Source organism: Nicotiana sylvestris, chromosome 4 (genome assembly GCF_000393655.2).
Source record: "Nicotiana sylvestris chromosome 4, ASM39365v2, whole genome shotgun sequence".
Taxonomy (NCBI): domain Eukaryota; kingdom Viridiplantae; phylum Streptophyta; class Magnoliopsida; order Solanales; family Solanaceae; genus Nicotiana; species Nicotiana sylvestris.
Genome location: NC_091060.1, coordinates 16,120,201 through 16,144,779, shown reverse-complemented (window position 1 = coordinate 16,144,779; position 24,579 = coordinate 16,120,201). Strand labels below are relative to the sequence as shown.

At 42.1% G+C, this 24,579-nt stretch overlaps 2 protein-coding genes across 2 annotated transcripts; one reads left to right on the top strand and one right to left on the bottom strand.

The window, feature by feature from the left end:
* Window positions 1-1,082: 1,082 nt before the first annotated feature.
* LOC138889286 (uncharacterized) lies at window positions 1,083-1,478 on the top strand. The gene has a single exon (XM_070172575.1). It carries the CDS (start codon window positions 1,083-1,085, stop codon window positions 1,476-1,478), a length of 396 nt encoding a protein of 131 aa, XP_070028676.1.
* Window positions 1,479-19,180: 17,702 nt separating this feature from the next.
* Window positions 19,181-19,600, bottom strand: LOC138889285 (uncharacterized). The gene has a single exon (XM_070172574.1). It carries the CDS (start codon window positions 19,598-19,600, stop codon window positions 19,181-19,183), a length of 420 nt encoding a protein of 139 aa, XP_070028675.1.
* Window positions 19,601-24,579: the final 4,979 nt, after the last annotated feature.

The following is a 24,579-nucleotide window of genomic DNA, read 5'->3' as shown; positions in this document are numbered from 1 at the left end:
AGGACTTTAAGGCTAGGTTGATGAGATGGGTTCTTCTTCTTCAAGAGTTTGACCTTGAAATTATTGATCAAAAAGGGAGTGAAAATCAAGTGGCAGACCATTTGTCCCACTTGGAAGAGGAGGGGAGGCCCCATGATGGCCTCGAAATTAATGATTCATTTCCGGATGAACAACTCCTCTCCGTGTCTTTGAATAATATGCCTTGGTTCGCCAATATGGCTAACTTTCTTGTGATCGGCATTGTCCCGAGTGAGCTCTCTTCTAACCAAAGGAAGACACTTAAATAGTAAAACTTGGATTATTATTGGAACGAGCCATATCTTTTCAAGATTTGTAATGATGGTGTGATCCAAAGATGTGTTCCGAAAGAGGAGAAAATGAGTATTCTTGATGCTTTCCATTCCTCGCCCTACGGTGGTCATCATGGTGGGGCGAGAACCGCTTCAAAGGTTCTCATCTATGGATTATATTGGCCTACCCTATATAAAGATGCTAGTGAGCTTGTTAAGAGATGTGATGAGTGTCAGAGAGCTGGTGGAATTTCCAAGAAGGATGAAATGCCTCTCACCACTATTCTTGAGATTTATATTTTTGACGTGTGGGGCATCGACTTCATGGGGCCATTTGTGAGTTCATGTAGTAACACTACATTTTGGTTGTTGTTGATTATGTTTCCAAGTGGGTTGAAGCTGTGGCTTTGCCCAATAATGAGGCACGGAGTGTGGTGGCGTTCTTAAAGAAAAATATCTTCACAAGGTTTGGAACTCCAAGGGCGATCATCAGTGATGGGGGGTCTAATTTTTGCAACAAGGCCTTCGATACTTTACTCTCCAAGTATGGTGTCACTCGCAAGGTGTCAACTCCCTATCACCCCCAAGCAAGTGGACATGTTGAGGTATCCAACAGGGAGATCAAAAATATTCTTTCAACACTGTCAATGCAAATCAGACTAATTGATTAAGGAAAATTGACGATGCTTTATGGGCCTATAGAACAACTTACAAGACTTCAATTGGCATGTCCCCGTATCGGTTGGTATTGGGAAAGCATATCACCTCCCGGTGGAATTATAGCATAAGGCCATGTGGGTGCTAAAGAAGTTAAATCTTGAATGGGATGTAACTGCAAATCTCCGGGTAGAGCAACTAAATGAACTTGATGAGTTTCGATTTGATGCTTATTCCAGATCGTCCTTGTATAAGGACAAGATGAAGTATTTACATGACAAATATGCTCTAAACAAGGAATTCAAGGAGGGTGACTTAGTTCTTCTATTCAACTATCGGTTGCGACTGTGTCCAAGAAAGCTCAAGACAAAATGGAGTGGCCCTTTTGTAGTGGTGCATGTAACTCTGTTTGGTACTCTTGATTATAAAAACAAAAATGGTGAAATCTTCAAAGTTAATGGGCACCGAGTGAAGAACTATCTTGGCAAGTTTGATGATAGCCACATGGTGGCATCGATCCATTTCAAGTGAATGATGATAATATGCGTCATACCGCGATGTTAAATCAAGTGCTTCTTGGGAGGCAACCCATGTGTTTTTATTTATTTTTGATTTTCTTCTTAGTTTGGGATTTATTTTAGATTGACTGGTTGTGAAGTTTGCGTATGAATTGTTTGTGCAGAGCAGGACTTTGGCTGGAAAAATTTGCCTAAGTATGGGGAATTTCGCGAACCGCGCCCATAATCCCGCGGCCAGCGTTAGCAATACGCAGGGGCACTTTTTGTTCGCAGACACGTACTTGAAGAGCTCAATATACCAGCTCTCTGAAGTTGAGTTCGCATTCGCGTTCATAATTTCGCCAACCGCGGCCAGTTGCTTGAGGTTGTTCTTCATCAGGTAAAAGAACGCAGGCTGCAGTAGAATTTCGCGGCCGTGTTCAAGTAAGTTTATGGGATCCACATATGATAAATATAAATAGGGTATTCCTAGACCTTTTACACTTTTCGCACCCTAAACTCTCACTGAAATCTAGCACTATTCACCTTTCACTAATCAAGAGTCCAATTTCCTCTTAATTACACAACTGGTGTGCTCAAATCCTCGCATTAATTTTTTATCTTGCTCTTCTTTTCTCTTAGTTTTAGTTCTTTCTTTTTAGTTAGGGTTTTAATACATGCAATAATTCCAAATTGAGACCTAAATTCATGTGGGTAATTTTTTACATGCATAATGAGGGATAGGGTTATTAGATATGCTTGTAATTGCACTTAGTGAAAACCCTCGGTTACAAATGCTCTTCACTACCAGTTTTGTTTGAGTTTTTTCGGTCCGCGATCCACTTTTTTGCGGACCGTGGTCCCTACTTTGTGGGACTTGAGTGTGTATGTATGTTCACGGACACAGTGAGTTTATCGCGGTCCATGTTTGAATTTACACGACCGCGTCCACTTTTACGCGGTCTGTGCTTGTTTTTTCATGGACGCGTTCATTGTTTCACGGTCCGTGATTAACCATGATCAGAGAGTTGGTAGTATAAACCCAAACTTTTTGCGGCCGCACCCAATTTTTCGCGGTCCGCGATGGCCCTTTCGCGGACACACTCACTTTTTAGCGGTCCACGGTGCCTGGTTTTGAGAAGCAGTTTCTGCATTTCAACTGCACTATTTCAACATATGCTTGAAGCTCTGTCCTAATATTTTTCATTGCTTATTTGCTGGAGACTATGGTCCGATGCAGAGGTAGAAGCGATACAGCTAAAGGGATGGAAGAACCCTCCCGAGGTAGAGGTAAAGGAACGACCAAATTACCCCTAGTAGTCTATAAATTAATTGGGAAGGTGAGAACTTCCATCAAAAGCTATGGATAGAGCTGCGGACCACTCAGATACTAGTGAGTATGTCCCGTTCCGAGAAGCTTCGGAAGGAGACTCGGTGCTCGCTCATATCCCCACATAGTTTCGGGGAAAATACTAGTTGAGAGATGAGACTACCTCCTCTTCTGAGTCATCTGATGGCTCAGAGGAAGGTAGTGAGGGTTCGGCACCATCTTCCCCACCTGCTACAACTTCGGCTGCACCAGCTACACCTATTCCGGTAGATGATGAGGTCCCAGATTATAGGAGAGGGGGTGAGACCAATATTGGGGGTTGGCTAGATCCAGAAAGTCCGAGGTGTGGGCTGACCGATTTGTGAGTGAATTGGCCTACCAAAAGTTCTGAGAATGGTGGCCCCAAAGGTCACTCACCCTTTAGAGGCAATTCATAGAGAGAGGCCTCCTTCCCCACAATCCAAATGTAAAAAGGCAGTTCAAAGAGAGAGTAGGGTGGAAATGGTTTACCAGCAAAGTTCCGGATGCCAATGAATATCTTGTTAAGGAATTCTATGCCAACGTGGGATCACATCAAAAAGGGCACCATTGTGACAAAGGTTCGGAACTTGAAGATCCGGTTTGATGGACACATATTGAATGAGTATGTTGGTTTTGAGGATGTGGATGTTGTGAAGTACTTGGAGAAGCTGGCACTTGATGAAGAAGCCCGTCCATGGTTGGCAGAAATATTATCCCCAGGGATGACACCAGCATGGCTCACAGTAGGAGTCCCAATATACAGAAACACCCTCAGTTTTGAAGCCAAGGGGTGGTCCACCTTTGTGTGCAGCCGGCTGGATCTGTGTCAGCATGTCAATGTACTCCCACTCACCCGATGTGTCTTGATTGCATACATCATGGAGGGGTTTCCTATTAATGTGGGAAACCTCATGTACTATCACATTATAAAGGCAGTCAGAAAGGAAGAAAAGTCTTATCCCTATCCCAACTTCCTCACTATGTATTTCGAGGACCAAGGAGTTGAGAAGAAGATCTATGACACAATGACAAAGCCAAAGAATCCCTTCTCCTGGAATAGCACAAAAGGACCGGACAACCCTAAAGCAAAGGGTAAAACTGCTATCTCCACTGGCCAGTCTGAAGAGCCAAGGGTAGTAGCCGTCAGGTCAGAGCCTTCCACAGCAGGGGGATCTTCTGTCATACCTCCTTCTTCATCCGGTCCATACATCACCATGTTGTTCTTTGTGCCATCTTCTTCCACATACCCTTAGACTATACTGCGGGTTTCTCAGACTTTGTCCAGCATCAACAATTGGATGCAGGCAACTACATCAAAGCTGTCTGTCTTATCTAGCGTAGTGGCAACACAGTCAGCCCCGGTATAGCCCCAGGTGCCTTCATCGGTAGAGGAGTCGTTGAAGAAGCTTCTGGAAAACTAGCAGAAGATCATGGATACTTTGGATATTCATGGAAGAGCTATAAAGGACCTGGGCAAGCAAGTCAAGAAGATGAAGAAGACTCGGGCTTCAAAGGAATCAGTGGAGCAGCTTAGGCAGGATATAGCGAGGTTCACATCAGCTGGTGATATCCCACTGGATTTGCTCATGGAGGAGAAAATCTCAGCAGTACATGCAACAGAGCAGCAGGTACCAACAGCTGGCTAGTCTGAGGAGCCAGCTGCAGCTACACATAGTGTTGCAGAGTTGATCTAGATGCTCTACAACCCCGTGGTCCCCTAGTCAGATTTGGAGATCCGGTTAGAGGACCCGGAGGGAGCAGCTGATCATATGCAGTCCGAGTACCCCTCTCATGTTCCGTACCCAATGCAGAACACATAGGGAGTTTTATTTACTCTCTAACCCTTTCCCTTATCTTATTTTGCTATTAGAATTGAGAACAATGCTATCTTTTATTTGGGGAGGGGGTGGTCTATTTTGATTTGATGATAATTGGATAACTTTGGTATGTAATAACTATGAGACTATTTTTCTTTATCTTTACTTCTCTTTATTTTACTTTTTGTATGTATATATTCGTAACTTTCACATTTGGTATGTATATATTTTTACCATTTGATGTATATATTTATTTTCATTTATGTAAATATTCGCTTTACTTCCATTTTGTATATATTCAGTTGATTTCTGTAATTTACTTCATAGTTTCTTATTTCCTTTAGTAGTTTCTTGTTAAGTTGTTAACTTCTTTTTTACATTTTATGTGGACAATAAGCCTTTGATTTTCTTAATGCCACGGTTCTTTCCAAAGGTGGATGTTGTGTGAACTGGGTGGCTCTTCCCGATGATGGATGGCAGGACAACCTTCTTAAGGGATTGAGTCTGTTCTATTTATGTTTTTGTGTAAATAGTAGTAGTTAATAAAAGTATCTCAGGCAAGCTTCACTTGGGCCTAACACATTTACCTTCGACCGTATGATTAGAAACAAGTTGATTTCCAAAGAATAATTCTAGTTGTGACCTTTAGACTCTTGTGTTGACTAAACAATCATCGAGTGGCTTCTTGGAGCCATTTGTGTTTGTCAATGTTTTCTAGGGTTGTTGTGGGCCGTCGACTCTATTCTCTTTAGCAATCCAAGTCCCGTGCCAATAAGTCTAAAACTTTCCTGAATGTTTGTCTAGGCGAAATTCTAAGTACAGCTCGGCTTGAGAAATGATTATAGGCTTTCTTTGATCAAACCTGAAACTTGAAAGCATCCATAGCCCATCAAATATGATATCCCTAGTCAACCTCGTTGAGACGAAGCCCTTATTTTTTCAATAACCATGATACAAGCCTTTATCTGTTCTATAATGACCCTCTCTTGGCACCTGATATTTCCTTAGCATTCACAGTTGGCAAAAGCATAAGTTTGGGGGAGAGACGAGGAATGTGAAAATGATAAAAGTTACAAAATAAATAAAAGGTAAGGCAAAAGAAAAGAAAGAAAAGCCAAAAAGAAGTATGTCAAAAAGAAAGTGAATAAGATGGAAAAAGTGAAGGGATTCAAAGAAAGCAATGATGAAAGGAATGGAAAGATTAGTAAAAGAGAAAAAATGATCATCATGAGCAAGAAAGAGTGACAGTGTGTCTCTCTAGTTCCCCTAAGGAAGAAGAAAATGACTCAAAGAGTCAAGAAAGTGTGGGCCGAATTGATAAAATGGAGTGCTTAAGAAAAGATGAAACCATCATATGCCAATAAGTTCTACCTTGAATCAAAAGCCTTCATTACATTCCCATAATAGGCCTATATGATTTTGAGTTGAATGAGCTTATTTTAGTGGTGATTCACATAAGGGGCAAGCTTATGGTACTTAGAGATGGACTTGTGACATTCCCTTGAGAGAGATGAGTGTACTTCTCCACAATCCTTGTTTTGAGTGCTACAATCTAAAGTGAGATTTGCTTATGGAGAGTAGAGGAAGAAGAGCTTGGGTTCCACAATGACCTACGTAGTAGAATGAGCTTCCTTGGTGAGTTAATTCAACTCATAATGCTCTTGTGTTGCATTAGAACTAGGGTATTTAAAAGGTTGTGTATTGTTGATAATTCATTTGTGTTAAGGGTAATTGTTAGTACCAATTGATGCATGTTTGAGTCACATTAGGGCAGCTGAAATATCCTTCCGTTTTGTTGAAATGGGGGTAGGAATAACCTTATTTGCTTGAGGACAAGCAAACGCTTAAGTTTAGGGGAGTTGATAAGTGGGAATTTTAACCATTATTTGCTCTCTTTTTTTACTTGCGTTTTGGGCTTTAAATGCGTAAAGGTATTTCCGAAAACTAACATAATATGCTTGCTTGCAGGGATTGTTCACAATGAGCCAAAGTGGCCATGATCAACTCATAAAGGAGTCAAAAACCTGAACAAAGACCAATGTTGGGCCAAGACTGTAGAACGCGGACCGCGACAGAAAAGTGCGGCCGCAAAAGTGTAACTGCAGACGCGATCATGAATTCACGGACCGCGAAAGGGAGAATCAGAGAGGTGGATTTTGGGCACAGACATGGATGCGGACCGCGCTGGAAATTGGCGGCTGCGAAAATACTACCACGCCCGCGATTGGTATTTCCCTGACCGCGTTTGCTTAGATTCAGAGAGCTCACTAAAAGGCTCTCACACAGACGTGGTGACAATTACGTGCTCCCCGAAGCAAGTTGTAGCCATGTCTCAGATATGAAGAAACACGGACCGCGCTCAAAACTATGCGGTCACGAAAGCAAAAGTGCGACCACGGTTAGAATTATGCGTCTGTGAAACCTCCGCATGGGCATTTTTGTCTGAGAATTTCAGCCTAGTATAAATAGATCTTTTTCACATTTTTAGGTTATGTTATGTTTTGCTGAGTACGTGAGACGGCTAGTTTTTCCTTTTTGGGCAATTTTGTACAAGATTTACCTTATAACTTTAGATTTTCATCTGTTAATTTAGCATTATGGATTTCATCTTCTCTTTATCTTTGATTTCTGCTATTATTATGAGTAGCTAAACCCATAGATAGGGTTGTAACCCAACCCTAAAGTGGGTATTTAATGAGATTTGAATTTTAGGGCTTGAATGTGTATGGGTTAGTGATTTTTAGCCAAGTTCTTGCTTGAACTTTTGAATTAATGGTTGCAAACATTGTTCATGCCTTTATGACTTAGTCTCTACTTGAGAAAGAGGGACTACGTCTAGGAAAACTAGGATAACAAGGAATTGGGGTGAACTCAAGAAATTGATAGCCCCAATTAAAGGGTTAAACCTAGAGATAGTAATACCCGACTTGAGCTAAAGTCACTTGAATTGCATGAATATTCATTTGGTATTGAGAAAGCCAAATTGGGTAAAATCACTCAAATTACCGAGAGATATAGAGTGAGCACCCGAGAGTGATAGCTACATCACGACCCCAATTAATCACGTGATTTCCCTAGATTCTTGCTACCCGTTAGGTATCCACCTAGGCGGAAGTCATTACCCTAGTCCCTTTTAATCTTATAAAATAACCAATAAAAACATTATACTTAGTTTCAAATATTGCATGCGATAGAATACAAGTAGAAGTAGAAAATAACCAACCATTTGTGGAAGTACAATTAAGAGTAAACCCCGAATCTCTTCTCAGATATAAACCTAACTCCAAACTAATTAACTTCTTGTGGATTCGATCCCGACCTTTGTTGGGTAAAACTACATCGACCATCCTTGCTACTCAATAGTAGTACAGTTTTGGAACCGATCAATGGCTAGAACACCCACTGCATCTTCAACTGGAGAGTAGCTGGAGCCCCTAGTGGAAGCTCCTACGAGGGGTAGGGGTCAAGGCCGAGGTCGCACTAGAGGCAGAGGTAGAGATCAGCCTAGAGATCGAGCAGTAGCACCCGTAGTGGAGCCTCAAGTAGATTTTGATAAGCAGGTTTCAGCTCAGATTGCACATGTTGGAACAGATCAGGTCCTAGGGGGGTTTATCGCCACTCTTGTGCTTCAGGATGCTCTAGTCCGTTTGGTGGTCCTTATGGAGAGTGTGGCCTAGGCCGGTACATTTCCTATGGAACAAGCCATCTCTCAGGCTGGGGGAGGATCACAATCTCCCGCTACTCACACTCCGGAGCAGATGGCTCCCTAGTATCATACTCTAGCAGCCCTACCATTTAGGGTAGTCCAACCAGTTATTGCGGCACAGGCCGGTTATGGACATCCCATGTCTTCTGAGGGCTTATTGATATTGGACAAGTTTACCAAACTCTTCCCAGATCACTTCAGGATTATCTTGACCGCTGTCATGAGGTGCTGTAGAACATGGGTATAGGTGAGACCAATGGGGTCAATTTTGCTATGTTTTAGATGACTGGCTTCGCCAAGAGGTGGTAGAAAGATTATATGTTGACCAGACTAGTCGGGTCGCCTGCTCTTACTTGGGACTGGTTCTCTATGCTATTTCTTGAGAAGTTCCTTCCTATCACACTGAGAGAGAGTTACCGCAGGTAGTTTGAGCGTCTCCAGTAGGGCAATATGTCAGTCACTCTGTATGAGACCCATTTTGTGGATCTAGCCCGTCATTCTATTCTTTTACTTCCTACCGAGAGAAAGGGGGGAGAGGAGGTTTATTGAGGGACTCGCTCACCCTATTAAGCTACAATTGGCAAAGGAGACTGGGGGTGAGATTTATTTTCAGGCGGCTGCTAATGTCGCCAGGTGGATCGAGGATGTTCTTACACAAGAGAGAGGGTATGGGTCCAATAAGAGGCCTCATCATTCCAGTGGTTTTAGTGGTGCCTCATCTGGAGACAAGGGTACTTTTGGTAGGGGCTATCCTTCCGAACCATTTCAGTAAGCGCTTCAGGCATCCCAAAGTGCTTCAAGGAGTCATGGTCCTTATGTGCCTCATTCTAGGCAGCTAGCCTACAGTGCACCATCAGCTCTCATCCATGCACCTCATATTCAGAGTTATCACCCTGGTTATTCGGCCCATTCAAGTCAATCTTTGTTTCAACAGCCACAGCACCAAGATGGTTGTTTTGAGGATGGTGGTTTTGGGCATATCAGGAGGACCTGTTCGAGATTATTAGGTGGCACGCCACAGTAAAGTTCTCATGCCATGATTTTGGCACCAGTTACACCACCGTCCACTCAGTCAGCTAGAGCAGGGGTTAGGCAGATAGAGGTGGAGGTTAGGCCATTAGAGGTGGAGGTTAGGCCACTAAAGGTGGAGTTCAGGCTGTTAGAGGTAGTGGCCAGCCAACTAGAGGTCGTTCTAGGGATGTAGTTCAGAGTGATGGGTCCCAACACTGATGTTATGCTTTCTTAGCTAGACTTGAGGCTGAGTCATCAGACGTTGTTATCACAGGTATTGTTCCAGTTTGCCATATAGATGCTTCAGTTCTATTTGATTCGGGCTCTACTTATTCCTATGTGTCATCCTATTTTGCTTTATATCTGGTTGTGCCTTGTGATTCTTTGAGTTCTTATATGTATGTGTTCACAATTGTGGAAGATTCTATAATTGTAGACCATGTCAATTGTTCATGTATGGTTACTATTAGGAGTCTTGAGACTAGTATAGATCTTCTACTTCTCAAATGATTGTGATGTCATTTTTGGGCATGGATTGGTTGTCACCTTATCATGCTATATTGGATTGTCATGCTAAGACAGTGACCTTAGACTTCCTTGGGTTGCCTCGATTAGAGTGGAGAGGGACTCCTGACTATTCTACCAGCAGGGTTACCTCTTATGTGAAGGCTCAGCATATGGTCGAGAATGGGTGCCTAGCTTATTTGGCTTATGTTCGCGATTCTAGTACGGAGGTTCCTTCTATGGATTCAGTACCAGTTGTTCGTGAGTTTCCAGAGGTGTTTCCTATAGATCTGTTGTGGATGCCACTAGATAGAGACATTGACTTCTGTATTGATTTAGCTCCTGACACTCAGCCCATTTCTATTCTGCCATACCAAATGGCCCCTCTAGAGTTGAAAGAATTGAAGGAGTAGTTGTAAGATTTACTTGATAAGGGCTTCATTAGACCTAGTGTCTCACCCCTGGGGTGTGCCTATGTTGTTTGTGAAGAAGAAGGATGGATCGATAAGGATGTGTATAGATTATAGGCAATTGAACAAAGCCACCATCAAGAGCAAGTATCCATTTCCAAGGATTGATGACTTATTTGATCAGCTTCAGGGTGCCAAGGTGTTTTCAAAGATTGATTTGAGGTCTTGATACCATCAGTTGAGGATTAGGGCATCTGATATTCCTAAGACAGCTTTTCGGACTCGGTATGGGCATTATGAGTTTCTAGTTATGTCATTTGGGTTGACAAATGCCCCAGCAGCATTTATGGATTTGATGTACCAGGTGTTCAAACCCTATTCAGATTCCTTTGTAATTATATTTATTGATGATATCTTGGTCTACTCTTGCAGTCGAGAGTAGCATCTTCTAATCATACTTCAGACTCTGAGGGATAGCTAGTTATATGCTAAGTTTTCAAAATGCGAGTTTTGGTTGGACTCAGTTGCTTTTTTGGGGAATTTAGTATCGACATAGGGCATTCAAGTGGATCCTAAGAAGATTAAGGCAGTTCAGAATTGGCCTAGACCTACTTCAGCTACGGAGATCTGGAGGTTCTTGGGTTTGGTGGGTTATTAACATTAGTTTGTAGAGGAATTTTCATCTATAGCAGCCTCATTGACCAGGTTTACCTAGAAGGGTGCCCCGTTCATGTGGTCAGACGAGTGTGAGGTGAGCTTTCAGAAGTTCAAGACTGCTTTGACTATGGCGCCATTGTTAATGTTGCCCACAGGTTCAGGATCTTACACGGTATATTGTGATGCATCTCATATTGGACTTGGTGCGGTATTAATGCAGGATGGCAGGGTGATTGCATTGCGTCGCGGCAACTAAAAGTTCATGAGAAGAATTATCTTGTTCATCTCTTAATATAGTCAGCCATTGTTCATGTGCTGAAGATTTGGAGGCACTACCTTTACGGCGTGTCGTGTGAGGTATTCATGGATCATCAGAGCTTGTAGTATTTGTTCAAACAAAAGGATCTCAACTTGAGGCAAAGGAGGTGGTTGGAGCTATTGAAAGACTATGATATCACAATCTTATATCATCTCGAGAAGGCCAATTTGGTGGCCGATGCCTTGAGTAGAAAGACAGTGAGTATAATCAGCCTTGCATACATTCCAGTCACTAAGAGACCGGTTGCATCATATGTTCAGGCCTTGGACAATAAGTTCATGAGATTGGATGTTTCAGAGCCCAATCGTGTTCTAGCTTGTACAGTCACTCAGTCTTCCTTGTTTGAGCGCATCAGGGAGCAGCAGTATGATAACCCTCATTTGCTTATCCTTAGAGACACAGTGCGGCTTGGAGGTGCAAAGCAGGTTACTGTAGGAGATGATGGAGTTTTGAGGATGCAAAGTCGTATTTATGTGCCTAATATAGATAGACTTCGTGAGTTGATTCTTAAGGAGACCCATAGTTCTTGGTATTATTTTCACCCGGGCTCCGCCAAGATGTATCAGGACCTACGACAGCATTATTGGTTGAGGAGGATGAAGAAGGATTTAGTTACATATGTATCTTGATGTCTAGATTTCAGCAAGTAAAGTATGAACATCACAGACCTGGTGGTTTGCTTCAGAAGTTGGAAATTACTGAGTGGAAGTGGGAGTGCATCACTATGGATTTTGTTGTTGGACTCCCACGGACTCAGAGGAAGTTCGATGCGATATGGGTTATCATGGACAGGCTGACCAAGTCAGCGCACTTCATTCATATGGCAGTTAACTATTCTTCAGAGTGGTTGGCTGAGATTTATAATCCGCGAGACCGTCTGTCTTCACAGTGTGCCCATGTTTATCATTTCTGATCAAGGTATACAGTTCACCTCAAATTTTGCGAGGGTAGTATAGCGTGAGTTAGGCATGTAGGTTGAATTGGGCAAAGCATTTTATCCTCGGACGGATAGACAGTCCGAGCGTACTATTCAGATATTGGAGGATATGCTCCGCACTTGTGTTATAGACTTTAGAGGTTCTTGGGATCGGTTATTTCCACTTGAGGAGTTTGCCTACAACAATAGCTATCGGTGAGCCTTCAGATGGCTCCCTATGAGGCGTTATACAGGAGGCGATGTTGTTCGCCAGTTAGGTAGTTTGAGTCGGGGGAGCCTCGATTGTTGGGTATAGATTTGGTACAGGTTTCCTTGGATAAGGTCAAGATTATTCAGGATCGACTTCGCACAGCTCAGTCTAGGCAAAAGAGTTACCGATTGTACAGTTCGTGACGTTGCATTTATGGTCGGAGAGAGGGTATTTCTCTGGGTTTCACCCATGAAGGGTATTATGAGGTTCGGAAAGAAGGGCAAGTATCGCCCTAGGTATATCGGACCTTTTGAGATTCTTGAGAGAGTGGGTGATATGGGTTACAAGCTTGCATTTCCACCTAGTTTGTTAGTCGTTCATCCAGTATTACATGTGTCCATGCTCCGTAAGTATCACAGTGATTCGTCCAATATGTTAGATTTCAGCTCAGTCCAATTGGATGAGGATTTGACTTATGAGGAGGAGTCGGTGGCTATTCTAGCCTGGTAGGTTTGACAGTTGAGGTCAAAGAGTTATCCTTCAGTTCGAGTGTAGTGGAGAGGTCAGCCGATCAAGGTAGGTACTTTGGAGTCCGAGTCGGACATGCGAAGTATATATCCACACTTTTTCACCAGCCCAGGTAATTTTCTATGTTCGTTCGAGGACGAACGGTTGTTTTAGTGGTGGAGAATGTGATGACCCGAAAGGTCATCTAGAATCTTAGAACCTAATTCTGTGATTCGAAGCCTCAAATACCTTATTTTAGCCTTCCTCAATTTGCATGCGCAGTCCGGCTGTCTTTCCCGAAGGCTTTTATGTTAAAAACTGATAAAAATATGAACATTGCCTTAAAATTTATTTGAGTTGACTTTGGTCAATGTTTTGAGAAAACGGACCCGGATCCATATTTTGACGGTCCTGGTGGGTCCGTATCGTGATTTAGGACTTGAGCATATGCCCGGAATCGAATTCGGAAGTCCCTAGCTCGAGTTATCGCTTTTTGTTGAAATTTGAAAGTTTAAAGGCTTAATGAATCTAAAGGTTTGACCAATATTTGACTTTATTTATATCGGGTCCATATTTTGGTTCCAGACTCCGGTATAAGTCCATTACTATATTTATGACTTGTCTATCAAATTTGGCGAGAAATAAAGTTGGTTTGACGTGATTTGGACGTCCGGTTGTTAAAATAGAAGTTCATGAGCTTTTTTAAAAATTTCATTTGATTTGGTGTCTGATTCATAGTTCTAGGCATTATTTTGGTAATTTCAGCGTGGGAGCAAGTTCGTATGATGTTGTTGGACTTGTGTTCATGTGTTGGTTTGGATCCCCGAGGGCTCGGGTGAGTTTCGGATAGTCTACAGAGTGAAATTCGACTTATAATCATAGCTAGTGCATTTATTTTCTGGTGTCTGTTGCAGATCTCACATTTTTAAGCCTCGTATTTGCGAGGTAAGTTCGCAATTGCGAACTTGGAAATTCCGCTTTTGTGAAGGCAGAGTCGCAATTGCAACTCAGTACTATTTCGAGGATCTTCGCTTTTGCGAAGAAGGATCTGCATTTGTGAGGGCAGCAGGGTTTGCATTTGCGTCCATTTATTGCGATTTTGATCACTGGGATTTAAGAGTTCGCAATTGCGACATCGAAAGCTGGGTAAAATTTGAACTTGATGGGATTTTTCTCTCATTCTTCAAATTTTCAAACCTAGAACCATAGAGGCGATTTTTCCAAGAACCTTTCTTCCCCAATTTATTGGTAAGTGATTCTAACCCATCTTCTTTTAATCTTCCATTACATTTCATAAGATTTCAATCTAAAATCTAGTATTTTCATGGTGGAAATTGGGGTTTTTGGTAGAATTAGGAATTTTAGAAAAATTGGGATTTAGACCTCAGATTGAGGTCGAATTCTAAAACAAATTACAAAACCAGGCTTCGGGAGTGAATGGGTTTACAGGAGGATTCTAAGGGAAAGGCCCCGATAGAGCTTTGAGTTGACTGCGGAGTGGGGTAAGTGTTGAGATTAAGCTTGATTTGAGAGAATTAGGAACCCTCAGACTATGTTCTATGTGAATTTCATGTGTTGCGGTGTATATGCGAGGTGACGAGTGCTTATACGCTGCCGAATTACTTGTTTCACTGAATTTTCCGCTTTTCCTTAATTTTCAGCTTCCATGCCATAACTATTGTGTGCCCTAAATGCCTTCCATACTTTAATTGCTACTTGTCAATTATTGTTTCTCCTGTTAAAATGTTAAGACCTTTTCATGTTTTCATGACTTACTTCTATTTGCCCTAATTGACGTATTTGTTACAGCTTTATATTCATCAGTTATGGTGGTTCTTGTTATTTGAATTATTGATTTCATTGTGTTCATTGAGTATTTGGTACTAATATGGTAGTATCGGGTTACATGATGCAATAGATGAAATAAGGGTGGATTGATATGGTGGAATAAGAGTGAATTTATACTGATACGATGGGATTGGGATACACGTTGCAACAAGTGAAATAAGGTTGGATTGATACGGTGAAAAAAGGGTGAAATTTGATACTGATATTGTTATATGGTGAGATCGGATTGCGCACCGCAACCTTTATTTATTTTTATTGTGGATATTGTTACGGTGGAATAAGGGAGGACTGAGTTGAACGGCGGGATCGGGTTGCACGCCGCAACAACCTATATGTTTTATTTCCTTAAGTTGTGTTAGTTTTCGGTATTTTCATTTGAAACTCTAAGGATTGGTAATTTTGAACATCACTGACTTATTTCTTAAGGGTGTAGCTATTATCTTCAGTTGACTGTCTTATTTCGCTCCGTATTTCCTTTTCTATCTTTACTACATACTACGTACATGTTGTAGTGTAAGTGACCTGCCTTAGCCTCGTCACTACTTCGTCGAGGTTAGGCTCGGCACTTACGGTGTACATGGGGTCGGTTGTACTCATACTACACTCTCCACTTCTTGTGTAGATTTTGGAGTCAGTCCCAGCGGTGGTTATTAGCGTGCTCAGATTGGATAGTTTGTGGATACTTGAGGTACATCTGCTCAGCACCCGCAGTTCCTGGAGTCCACTTCCCTTTTTTTAGTTGTGTACTTTCTTTTCAGACAGCTTTATGTTATTTCAGAGCCTTGTTCGTACTATTCTAGTAGCTCGTGTACTTGTGACACCGGGTCCAAACCCGAAATTCGGACCAAAACCCGATTACTCATTCACTCTTGTGCTCAGTCATGTAATTTGTTTCGAAATCCGACCTTAGTTTGAGGTCTAAATTTCAATTTTACAAATATCCATAGTTCTACCCAAACCCCAAATTTCTAGCATGAAAATCCTAGATTTTAGATTGAAATTTATTGAAATGTAATAGAAGATTAAAAGAAAATAAGTTAGAATCACTTATCAATGAATTGGGGAAGAAAAGTTCTTATAAAATCGCCTCTAATGTTTCTAGGTTTGAAATTTTGAAGAATGAGAGAAAATCCCGTCAAGTTTAGATCTTGATCAGGTGCAGGTGTTGCAACCTGGGGTTCGCAATTGCGACCCCGTAAATGCGGATAAATCTTCGCAAATGCGAAGTCTCAACATTCATGCTACCTTCGTAAATGCGAACAAAATGTTCAGAAATGCGAACTTCAGGGGATCGCAATTGCGACCCCCGATCTTGCAAATGCGAAAGTCCACCCATATCCCCATGTTCGCAAATGTGAAGTTTTCTTTGCAAATGCGATGCTTGCATTTGCGAGCCAGACCTCGCAATTGCGAAGTCTTCAGACTTGATGCACCAGCATTCCGTTAAAGTTCAAAATCACTCTGTAGCCTATCCGAAACTCACCCGAGCCCTCGGGGATCCTAACCAAACATGCACACAAGTCCAAAAATATCATACAAACTTGCTAGCGCGATCAAATTGCCAAAAATAACAACTAGAACTACGAATCGGACACCAAATCAAATAAAATTTTCAAGAAAATTTTAGAACTTCTATTTTAACAATCGGACGTCCGAATCACGTCAAACTAACTCCGTTTTTCACCAAATTTGACAGACAAGTCATAAATATAGTAATGGTCCTATACTGAGTTCTGAAACTAAGATATAGACCCGGTATCGACGAAATCAAACATTGGTAAATTCTTTAAAGTTATTAAACCTTTAAACTTTTAATTTTTGACAAAAAGTGATAACTCGAGCTAGGGACCTCCGAATTCAATTCCGGGCACACGCCCAGGTCCCAAATCATGATACGGACCCGTCGGGACCATCAAAAAATGGATCCATGTATATTTGTGTCGCTCCCCCTTTTTCCTTCGCGGAATGGGGTTCATGACATTTTGGTTGGGACAACTCTTTCCTTTTAGGAAAGGGAATTGCATTTTTGAAGAGTCATCATCTAACAATTTAAGGTGTGTTAGGCACCTATTGGGTTCATTCATAACTACGTTTGGTAACCAAAGACAGGGTAAGGGCTTGAAATTATCCTAAGGGGAAGGTGTTAGGCACCCCTCAGGATCCACTAGTGTGGTTCCCGGCCAGAGCGTTTTTGTGAATTTGTGCAATTAGCAAATAAACAAGTATGGCTCAAACAGTAGGGGATTTAAGCTTAAATGCACAAGTGTTTGAAAAACAACTAGTGATAAAAGCGATATTTTGAAAAGAGTTACAATCTAAACATGCTTATGAATGTAAAGGGGGTGTCCAAGTGTCTCCCGGCTCGCGCCATCCAATTGGCGATCGGCACCACCTCCCATATAATGCCTCATAGGGAGCCATCTGAATGCTCAACTGGTAGCTGTTAATGTAGGCAAACTCCACAAGTGGCAAGAACGGATCCCAAGAACCCCCGAAATCTATAACACATGCGCAGAGAAAATCCTCCAATATCTGAATAGTGCACTCGGATTGCCCGTTCGTCTGAGGATGAAATGTTGTGCTCAACTCAACTTGAGCGTCCAACTCACGCTATACTGCCATCCAGAAGTGCAAGGTGAACTACATACCTCAATCAGAAACAATAGACACGGGCACAGTGTGAAGACAGACGATCTCGCGGATGTAGATCTCAGCTAATCGTGGATGAAGACATGAATGAAATGCACTGACTTGGTCAGCCTGTCCACAATAACTGATACCACGTTGAACTTCCTCTGAGTCCGCGAGAGTCCAACAATAAAATCTATAGTGATACGCTCCCACTTTCACTCAAGAATCTCCAAGTTCTGAAGCAAACCACCAGGTCTCTGATGCTCACATTTTACTTCCTGACAATTTAAACATTGAGATACATATGCCACTGTATCCTTCTTTATCCCCCCCCCCAATAATGTTGTCGCAAGTCCTGATACATATTGGCGGCATCCGGATTAATAGAATATCAGGAACTGTGAGCCTCCTTAAGAATCAACTCACGAAGTCTATCTATATTGGACTCACAAATACGATTTTGCATCCTTAAAACTCCATCATCTCCAACAGTAACCTGTTTGGCACCGCCATGCCGTATTTTGTCCTTAAGGATGAGCAAATGAGGTTCATCATACTGCCTCTCCGTGATGAGCTCATATAAGGAAGACCAAGCGACTATGGAAAGTAGCACACAACTGGGCTCTGAAACATCTAACCTCACGAACTTATTGTCTAAAGCCCAAACATCTGATGCAAGCAGTGTCTCAATGACTAGAATGTACGCAAGGCTACTCATACTTACTGCTTTTATACTCAAGGCATCGGCTACCACATTGGCCTTCCTGGGATGATACACGATGGTGATATCATAGTCTTTAAATAGCTTTAACCACCTCCTCTGCCTCAAATTGAGATCCTTTTGTTTAAACAAATACTGGAACATCCAATGATCTGTGAAAACCTCGCACGACACGCCATAAAAATAGTGCCTCCAAATCTTCAGCGCATGAACAATGGCTGCCAACTCTAAGTCATGAACATGGTATTTTTTCTCATGAACCTTCAATTGTCATGATACATATGCAATCACCCTGCCATCCTGCATTAATACTGCACTGAGCCTAATGTGAGACGCATCACAATACACCATGTAAGATTCTGAACTTGTGGGCAACACCAACATTGACGTCGTAGTCAAAGCAGTCTTGAGCTTCTGAAAGCTCGCCTCACACTCGTCTGACCATCTAAACAGGGCACCCTTCTGGACCATCCTGGTCAGTAGGACTGCTATAGATGAAAACCCCTCTATGAACTGGTGGTAGTAACCTGCCAAACCCAAGAAACTCTGGATCTCCATAGATAAAGTGGGTCTAGGCCAGTTATGAATGGCCTTAATCTTCTTAGGATCCACTTGAATACCATCTGCCGATACTACATGCCCCAAGAAGAGTCCAACCAAAACTTGCACTTTGAAAACTTGGCATATAACTGGCTATCTTTCAGAGTTTGAAGTACAATCCGAAGATGTTTCTCGTGCTCCTCTTGACTGCGGAAGTAAATCATGATATCATCAATAAACACAATCACAAAGGAATCCTGATAGGACTTGAACAGCTCAAATGACATCACTAGAAACTCGTAATGCCCATATCGAGTCCGAAAAGTTGTCTTAGGGACATCATATGCCCTAATCTTCAATTGATGGTAGCTAGACCTCAAATCAATCTTCGATAACACCTTGGCACCCTGAAGCTGATCAAATAAGTCATTAATCCTTGGCAATGGATACTTGTTCTTGATGGTGACTTTTTTCAACTGCCGGAAATCTATACATATTCTCATCGATCGATCTTTCTTATTCACGAACAATACAGGTGCACCCCAAGGTGAGACACTAGGTATAATGAAACCCTTATCTAGTAAATCTTACAACTGCTCCTTCAATTCTTTCAACTCTAGCGGGGCTATGCAGTATGGTGGAATAGAAATGGGCTGAGTGTCAAGAGCCAAATCAGTACACAAGTCAATATCTCTGTCGGGTGGCATCCCCGACAAATTTGCAGGAAACACCTCTAGAAACTCACGAAAAACTGGTACCGAATCCATGGAAGGAACCTCTGCACTAGAATTGCGGACATAAGCCAAATAAGTTAGACACCCCTTCTCGACCATATGCCGAGCCTTCACATAAGAGATAACCCTACTGGTAGAATGGCCAGGAATCCATCTTGACTCTAATAGAGGCAACCCCGGTAAAGCTAAGATCATCGTCTTGGCATAACAATCCAGTATTCGATGATAAGGTGACAGCCAATCCATACTCAAGATTACATCAAAATCTACCATATCGAAAGCAGGAGGTATACGCTAGTCTAAGGACACCCAATTGTAGCCACACATGAATGATAGACACGATATATAACAATAGAATCTTCCACAGGTATGGACACATACACAGGAGCACACAAGGAATCACGAGGCACAACCAGATATGAAGCAAAATAGGATGACACGTAGGAATAAATAGAGCCCCGATCAAATAGAACAGAAGCATCGCTATGGAAAACTAGAACAATACCTTTGATAACAGCGACAAATGACTAAACCTCAGGTCTGTATGGGAAAGCATAACATCGGGGTTGGGCCCCACCACTTTGATCTACATCCCTAGGATGGGCTCTAGCTGGCTGGCCTCCACCTCTAGCGGCCTGACCTCTGCCTCGAACAACCTGACCTCCACATTTGGCTGCCTGACACTAGCCTATAACTTGCTGAGCGGGCGGTGGTACACCCAATGTCAGAACCATAGCACGAGAATTCTGTTGTGGCGTGCCGCCCAATAATCTCGAACAGGTCCTCCTGATATGCCCAAAATCACCACACTCAAAAAATCCATCTTGGTGTTATGGCTGCTGCAACTGAGACTGACCCGAATGGGCCAGATAACCACGGTAATAACTCTAAATTGGGGGCGCACTGATAGAAGCTGAGGTGCGTTGTAGGCTGGCTGCCCAGAATAAGGCACATAAAGACCACGTCTTCCTGAAGCATTGTGGGATGCTTGAAGCGCCGGCTGAAATGGCCTGGGAGGATGGACCCTACCAAATGTACCCTTTCCTCTAGATGAGGCTCCACTAAAACCACTGAAATGACGAGGCCTTTTATCTAACCACTACCCTTTCTCTTGTAAAAGAACCACCTCAATCTCCTTGGCGATATTAGCAACCGTATGAAATGAAATCTCATCCCTAGTCTCCTTGTCCATCTGTAGCTTGATAGGGTGAGTGAGTCCATTAATAAACCTTATCACCCTCTCTCTCTCTCTCTCTCTCTCAGTAGGAAGCAGAAGAATAGCATGATGGGCTAGGTCTGCAAAATGGGTCTCGTACTGAATGACTGACATACTACCGTGCTGGAGACGCTCAAACTGGCTACGATAGTCCTCCCTCAGCGTGATAGGAAAGAACTTCTCAAAAAATAGTTGAGAGAACTGGTCCCAAGTAAGAGCAGGAGAGCCAGCTGGTTTGGTCAACATATAATCCCTCCACTACCTCTTAGCGGAACCAGTCATCTGAAATATAGCAAAATCGGCCTCATTGGTCTCAACTATACCCATGTTCCGCAACACTTCATAGCAGCGGTCAACATAATCATGTGGGTCCTCATAAGGGTGCACCACTGAAGTGAACTGGGAAGAGCTTTATGAACTTGTCCAATTTCAATAAGCCCTCAGAAGACATGGCGGGTCCATCACCGGCCTGTGCCACAATAACTGGCTGGACTACCCCAACTGGCGGGGCTGCTGAAGTCTGATACTGGGAAGCCATCTGCTCTGGAGTTTTGAGTAGCGGGAGTTTGTGCTCCTCCCCCAGCCTGGGAGATGGCTGGTGCCATAGAAAATGTACCAGCTTGGGCCACACTCTCCATAAGGCCAACCAAACGAACTAGAGCGTCCTAAAGCACTAGGGTGGCGATGAACCCCTCCGAGACCTGAGCTGGTCTAACAGGTGCAGTCTAAGATGGAACCTTTTCATCAAATTCAACCTAAGGCTTTACTACTGGTGTGGATTCTCGAGCTCTAGGCTGAGCTCTGCCCCTGCCTTAGCCTTTGGCGCGATATCGGTCACATCATCTGCCCCTCATAGGAGCTGCCACTGGGGGCTCCGGTTGCTGCCCAGCTGAAGATGTAGTACGTGTTCTCTCCATCTGTGAGAGATCAAGAATAGAGGAGTTCAATCATTAATGATAGAATAAAATCGCATGACAGAGAATAATAGAAGTAAAAATGTTCCTAAACTCCATAGCCTCTGGAAGATAAGTACAGACGTCTCCGTACCGATCCTCCAGACTTTACTAAGCTTGCTCATGACTCGTGAGACCTATATAACCTAGTGCTATGATACCAACTTGTCACGACCTAAAATTCCCACTCTCGGGACCGTGATGGCACCTAGCATTCAATTGCTAGGGAAGCCAATGTTCGAATAATTTATCCATTTTGTTAATAGTTTAAATTACATGCTGAGAAAGAACTGAAATAACTACAATAATCCAAAGTAAAATGCGGAAGCTATAACAACTAAAATATATGATACAACCCTGGATCTAGTGTCACAAGTGCGTGAGCTATTAGAATAGTACAAACAAGGGTCTGGAATAAACATAATGTTGTCTGAAGAAAAAATACACAGCTAAGTAAAAGATAAGGGGACTATGGGAGTTGCGGATGTTGAGCAGTTGTACCTCGAGTCTCCGCAAGCTGGCCAATCCGAGCATGCTAATAACCGCTGCCAAAATCTACACAAAAAGTTCAGAGTGTAGTGTGAGTACAACCGACCCTATGTACTCTGTAAGTGTCGAGTCTAACCTCGACGAAGTAGTGATGAGGCTAAGATAGGTCACTTACACTACAACCTGTACGCAATATGTAATGAAACTGGGGAAAGAAATACAGAATGCAATAAGACAGTTAACTGAAGAAAAAATCTAAATCCTCAAAGGAAGCCAGTACCGATCAGAACTACCAATCCTTAGAGTTCCGTCTAAAAATATGAGAACCAATACAGTACAGAGAAATAAAAGCACATAAATTGTTGCGGCGCGCAACTCGATCCCACCGTACAACACAATTCTCCCTTATTCCATCGTAATAATATCACAATCATAAACAAATAAATTATATGTTGTGACGCGCAACCCGATCCCACCATATAACAAAATCAATATCATAATTCACCCTTATTTTACCGTATCAATCACCCTTATTTCACTTGTTGCAGCGTGCAACCCGATCCCACTATATTAGTACAAATTCACCATTATTCCACCATATGAATCCACCCTTGTTTCACATGTTACGGCTTACAACCCGATCCCACCATATAAGTATAAAATATTCAATGAGCACAGTCAAATCGATAATTTAAATCACAAGAACCTCTACGATCAATAAATATAAAGCTGAATCAGAAAGAATCCTTGTACAACATGGAAATTCACATATGTAATACTACACGGCAAGACAAATTCAGTAAATGACAATTAGAAGGTGAAAGTAAGTCAATTAAGGCAAATAGCAACGAGTCATGAAGGCATAAAAAGGATCTAACATTGTTAACAGGAGAAAACAATGATTGACATGTGGCAGATAAGCATGGAAGGCATTTAGAGCATATAACAGTTAACACAGGGAAGGAGATAATTAAGGAAAAGCTGAAAATCAGGGAACCAAGTAATTCGGCGGCGTATAAGCACCTGTCACCTCACATATACGTTGCAATACATGAAATTTACATAGCACATAGTTCGAGGGTTCCTAGTTTCCTCAAAACAAGGTTAAACACAACACTTACCTCACTCCGCAGTCAACTCAGAGCTCTACTGGAGCCCTTCCTCTAGTATCCACCTCCAAACCACTCGTATCTAACCACAATTGACTCAATAATATCAAATAATTCTAAAGAAATCAATTATAATGCATAAATTTAGAATTCCCACACTTTTCCCAAAAAGTCAAAAATCAAGCCCGGTTTAGCTTGGTCCAAATTCAAAGTTCGGACCAAAACCCGATTACCAATTCACCCCCGAGCCCGATCATATAATTTATTTCAAAATTTGATCTCAATTTAAGGTCTAAATTCCAATTTTTCAAAAATTCCTAATTCTACCCAAACTCCAAATTTCTACCATGAAAATCTTAGATTTTAGGTTGAAATCTTATGAAATGTAATAGAATATTAAAAGAAAATAGGTTATAATCACTTACCAATAAATTGGGGGAAAAAGTTCTTGGAAAAATGGACTCTAGGGTTTCTAGGTTGGAAAATTTGAAGAATGAGAGAAAATCCCGTCAAGTTCAGATTTTGATTAGGCGCAGGTGTCGCAATTGCGAAGTCTCAACATTCCTGCTGCCTTTGCAATGCGAACCTGAGATGATCGCAATTGCAACCCCGGATCTTGCAAATGCGAAAGTCCATCCCCTGCTCGCAAATGCCAAGTTTTCTTCGCAAATGTGAGGCTCGCATTTGCAAGACAGACCTCGGAATTGCAAAGCCTGCAGACCTGATGCACCAGCATTCCATTTAAGTTCAAAATCACTCTGTAGCCTATCCGAAACTCACCCGAGACCTCGGGGCTCCCAACCAAACATGCATAAAAGTCCAAAAATATCATACGAACTTGCTCGCCCGATTAAGTCACCAAAATAACACCTAGAACTACGAATCGGACACCAAATCAAATGAAATTTTTAAGAAAAGTTTGGAACTTCTATTTTAACAACCGGACATCCGAATCACATTAAACTAACTCTATTTTTCACCAAATTTGATAGACAAGTAATAAATACAGTAATGGGACTCTACCAAGTTCTGGAACCAAGATACGGACCCGGTATCAATAAAGTCAAACATTGGTCAATTCTTTAAAGTTATTAAACCTTTAAACTTTCAATTTTTGACAAAAAGCGATAACTTGAGCTAGGGGCCCCCGAATTCGATTTTGGGCATACGCCAAGGTCCAAAATCACGATATGGACCCGCCGAGACCGTCAAAATATGAATCCGGATCCATTTTCTCAAAACGTTGATCGAAGTCAAAATTTTAAGGCAAAATTTCATATTTTATCAATTTTAACATAAAAGACTTCCGAAAAAATACCCGGACTGTGCATGCAAATTGAGGAAGGCTTAAAGAAGATATTGGAGGCTTCGAAACACAAAATTAGGGTTTAAAACTCTAAATGACCTATTGGGTCATCACAACTGTCCAGGTTCGCGCTAGGCACAAAGCGAGATGCCCAAAAACGGATTTTGTCCTAATTCGGC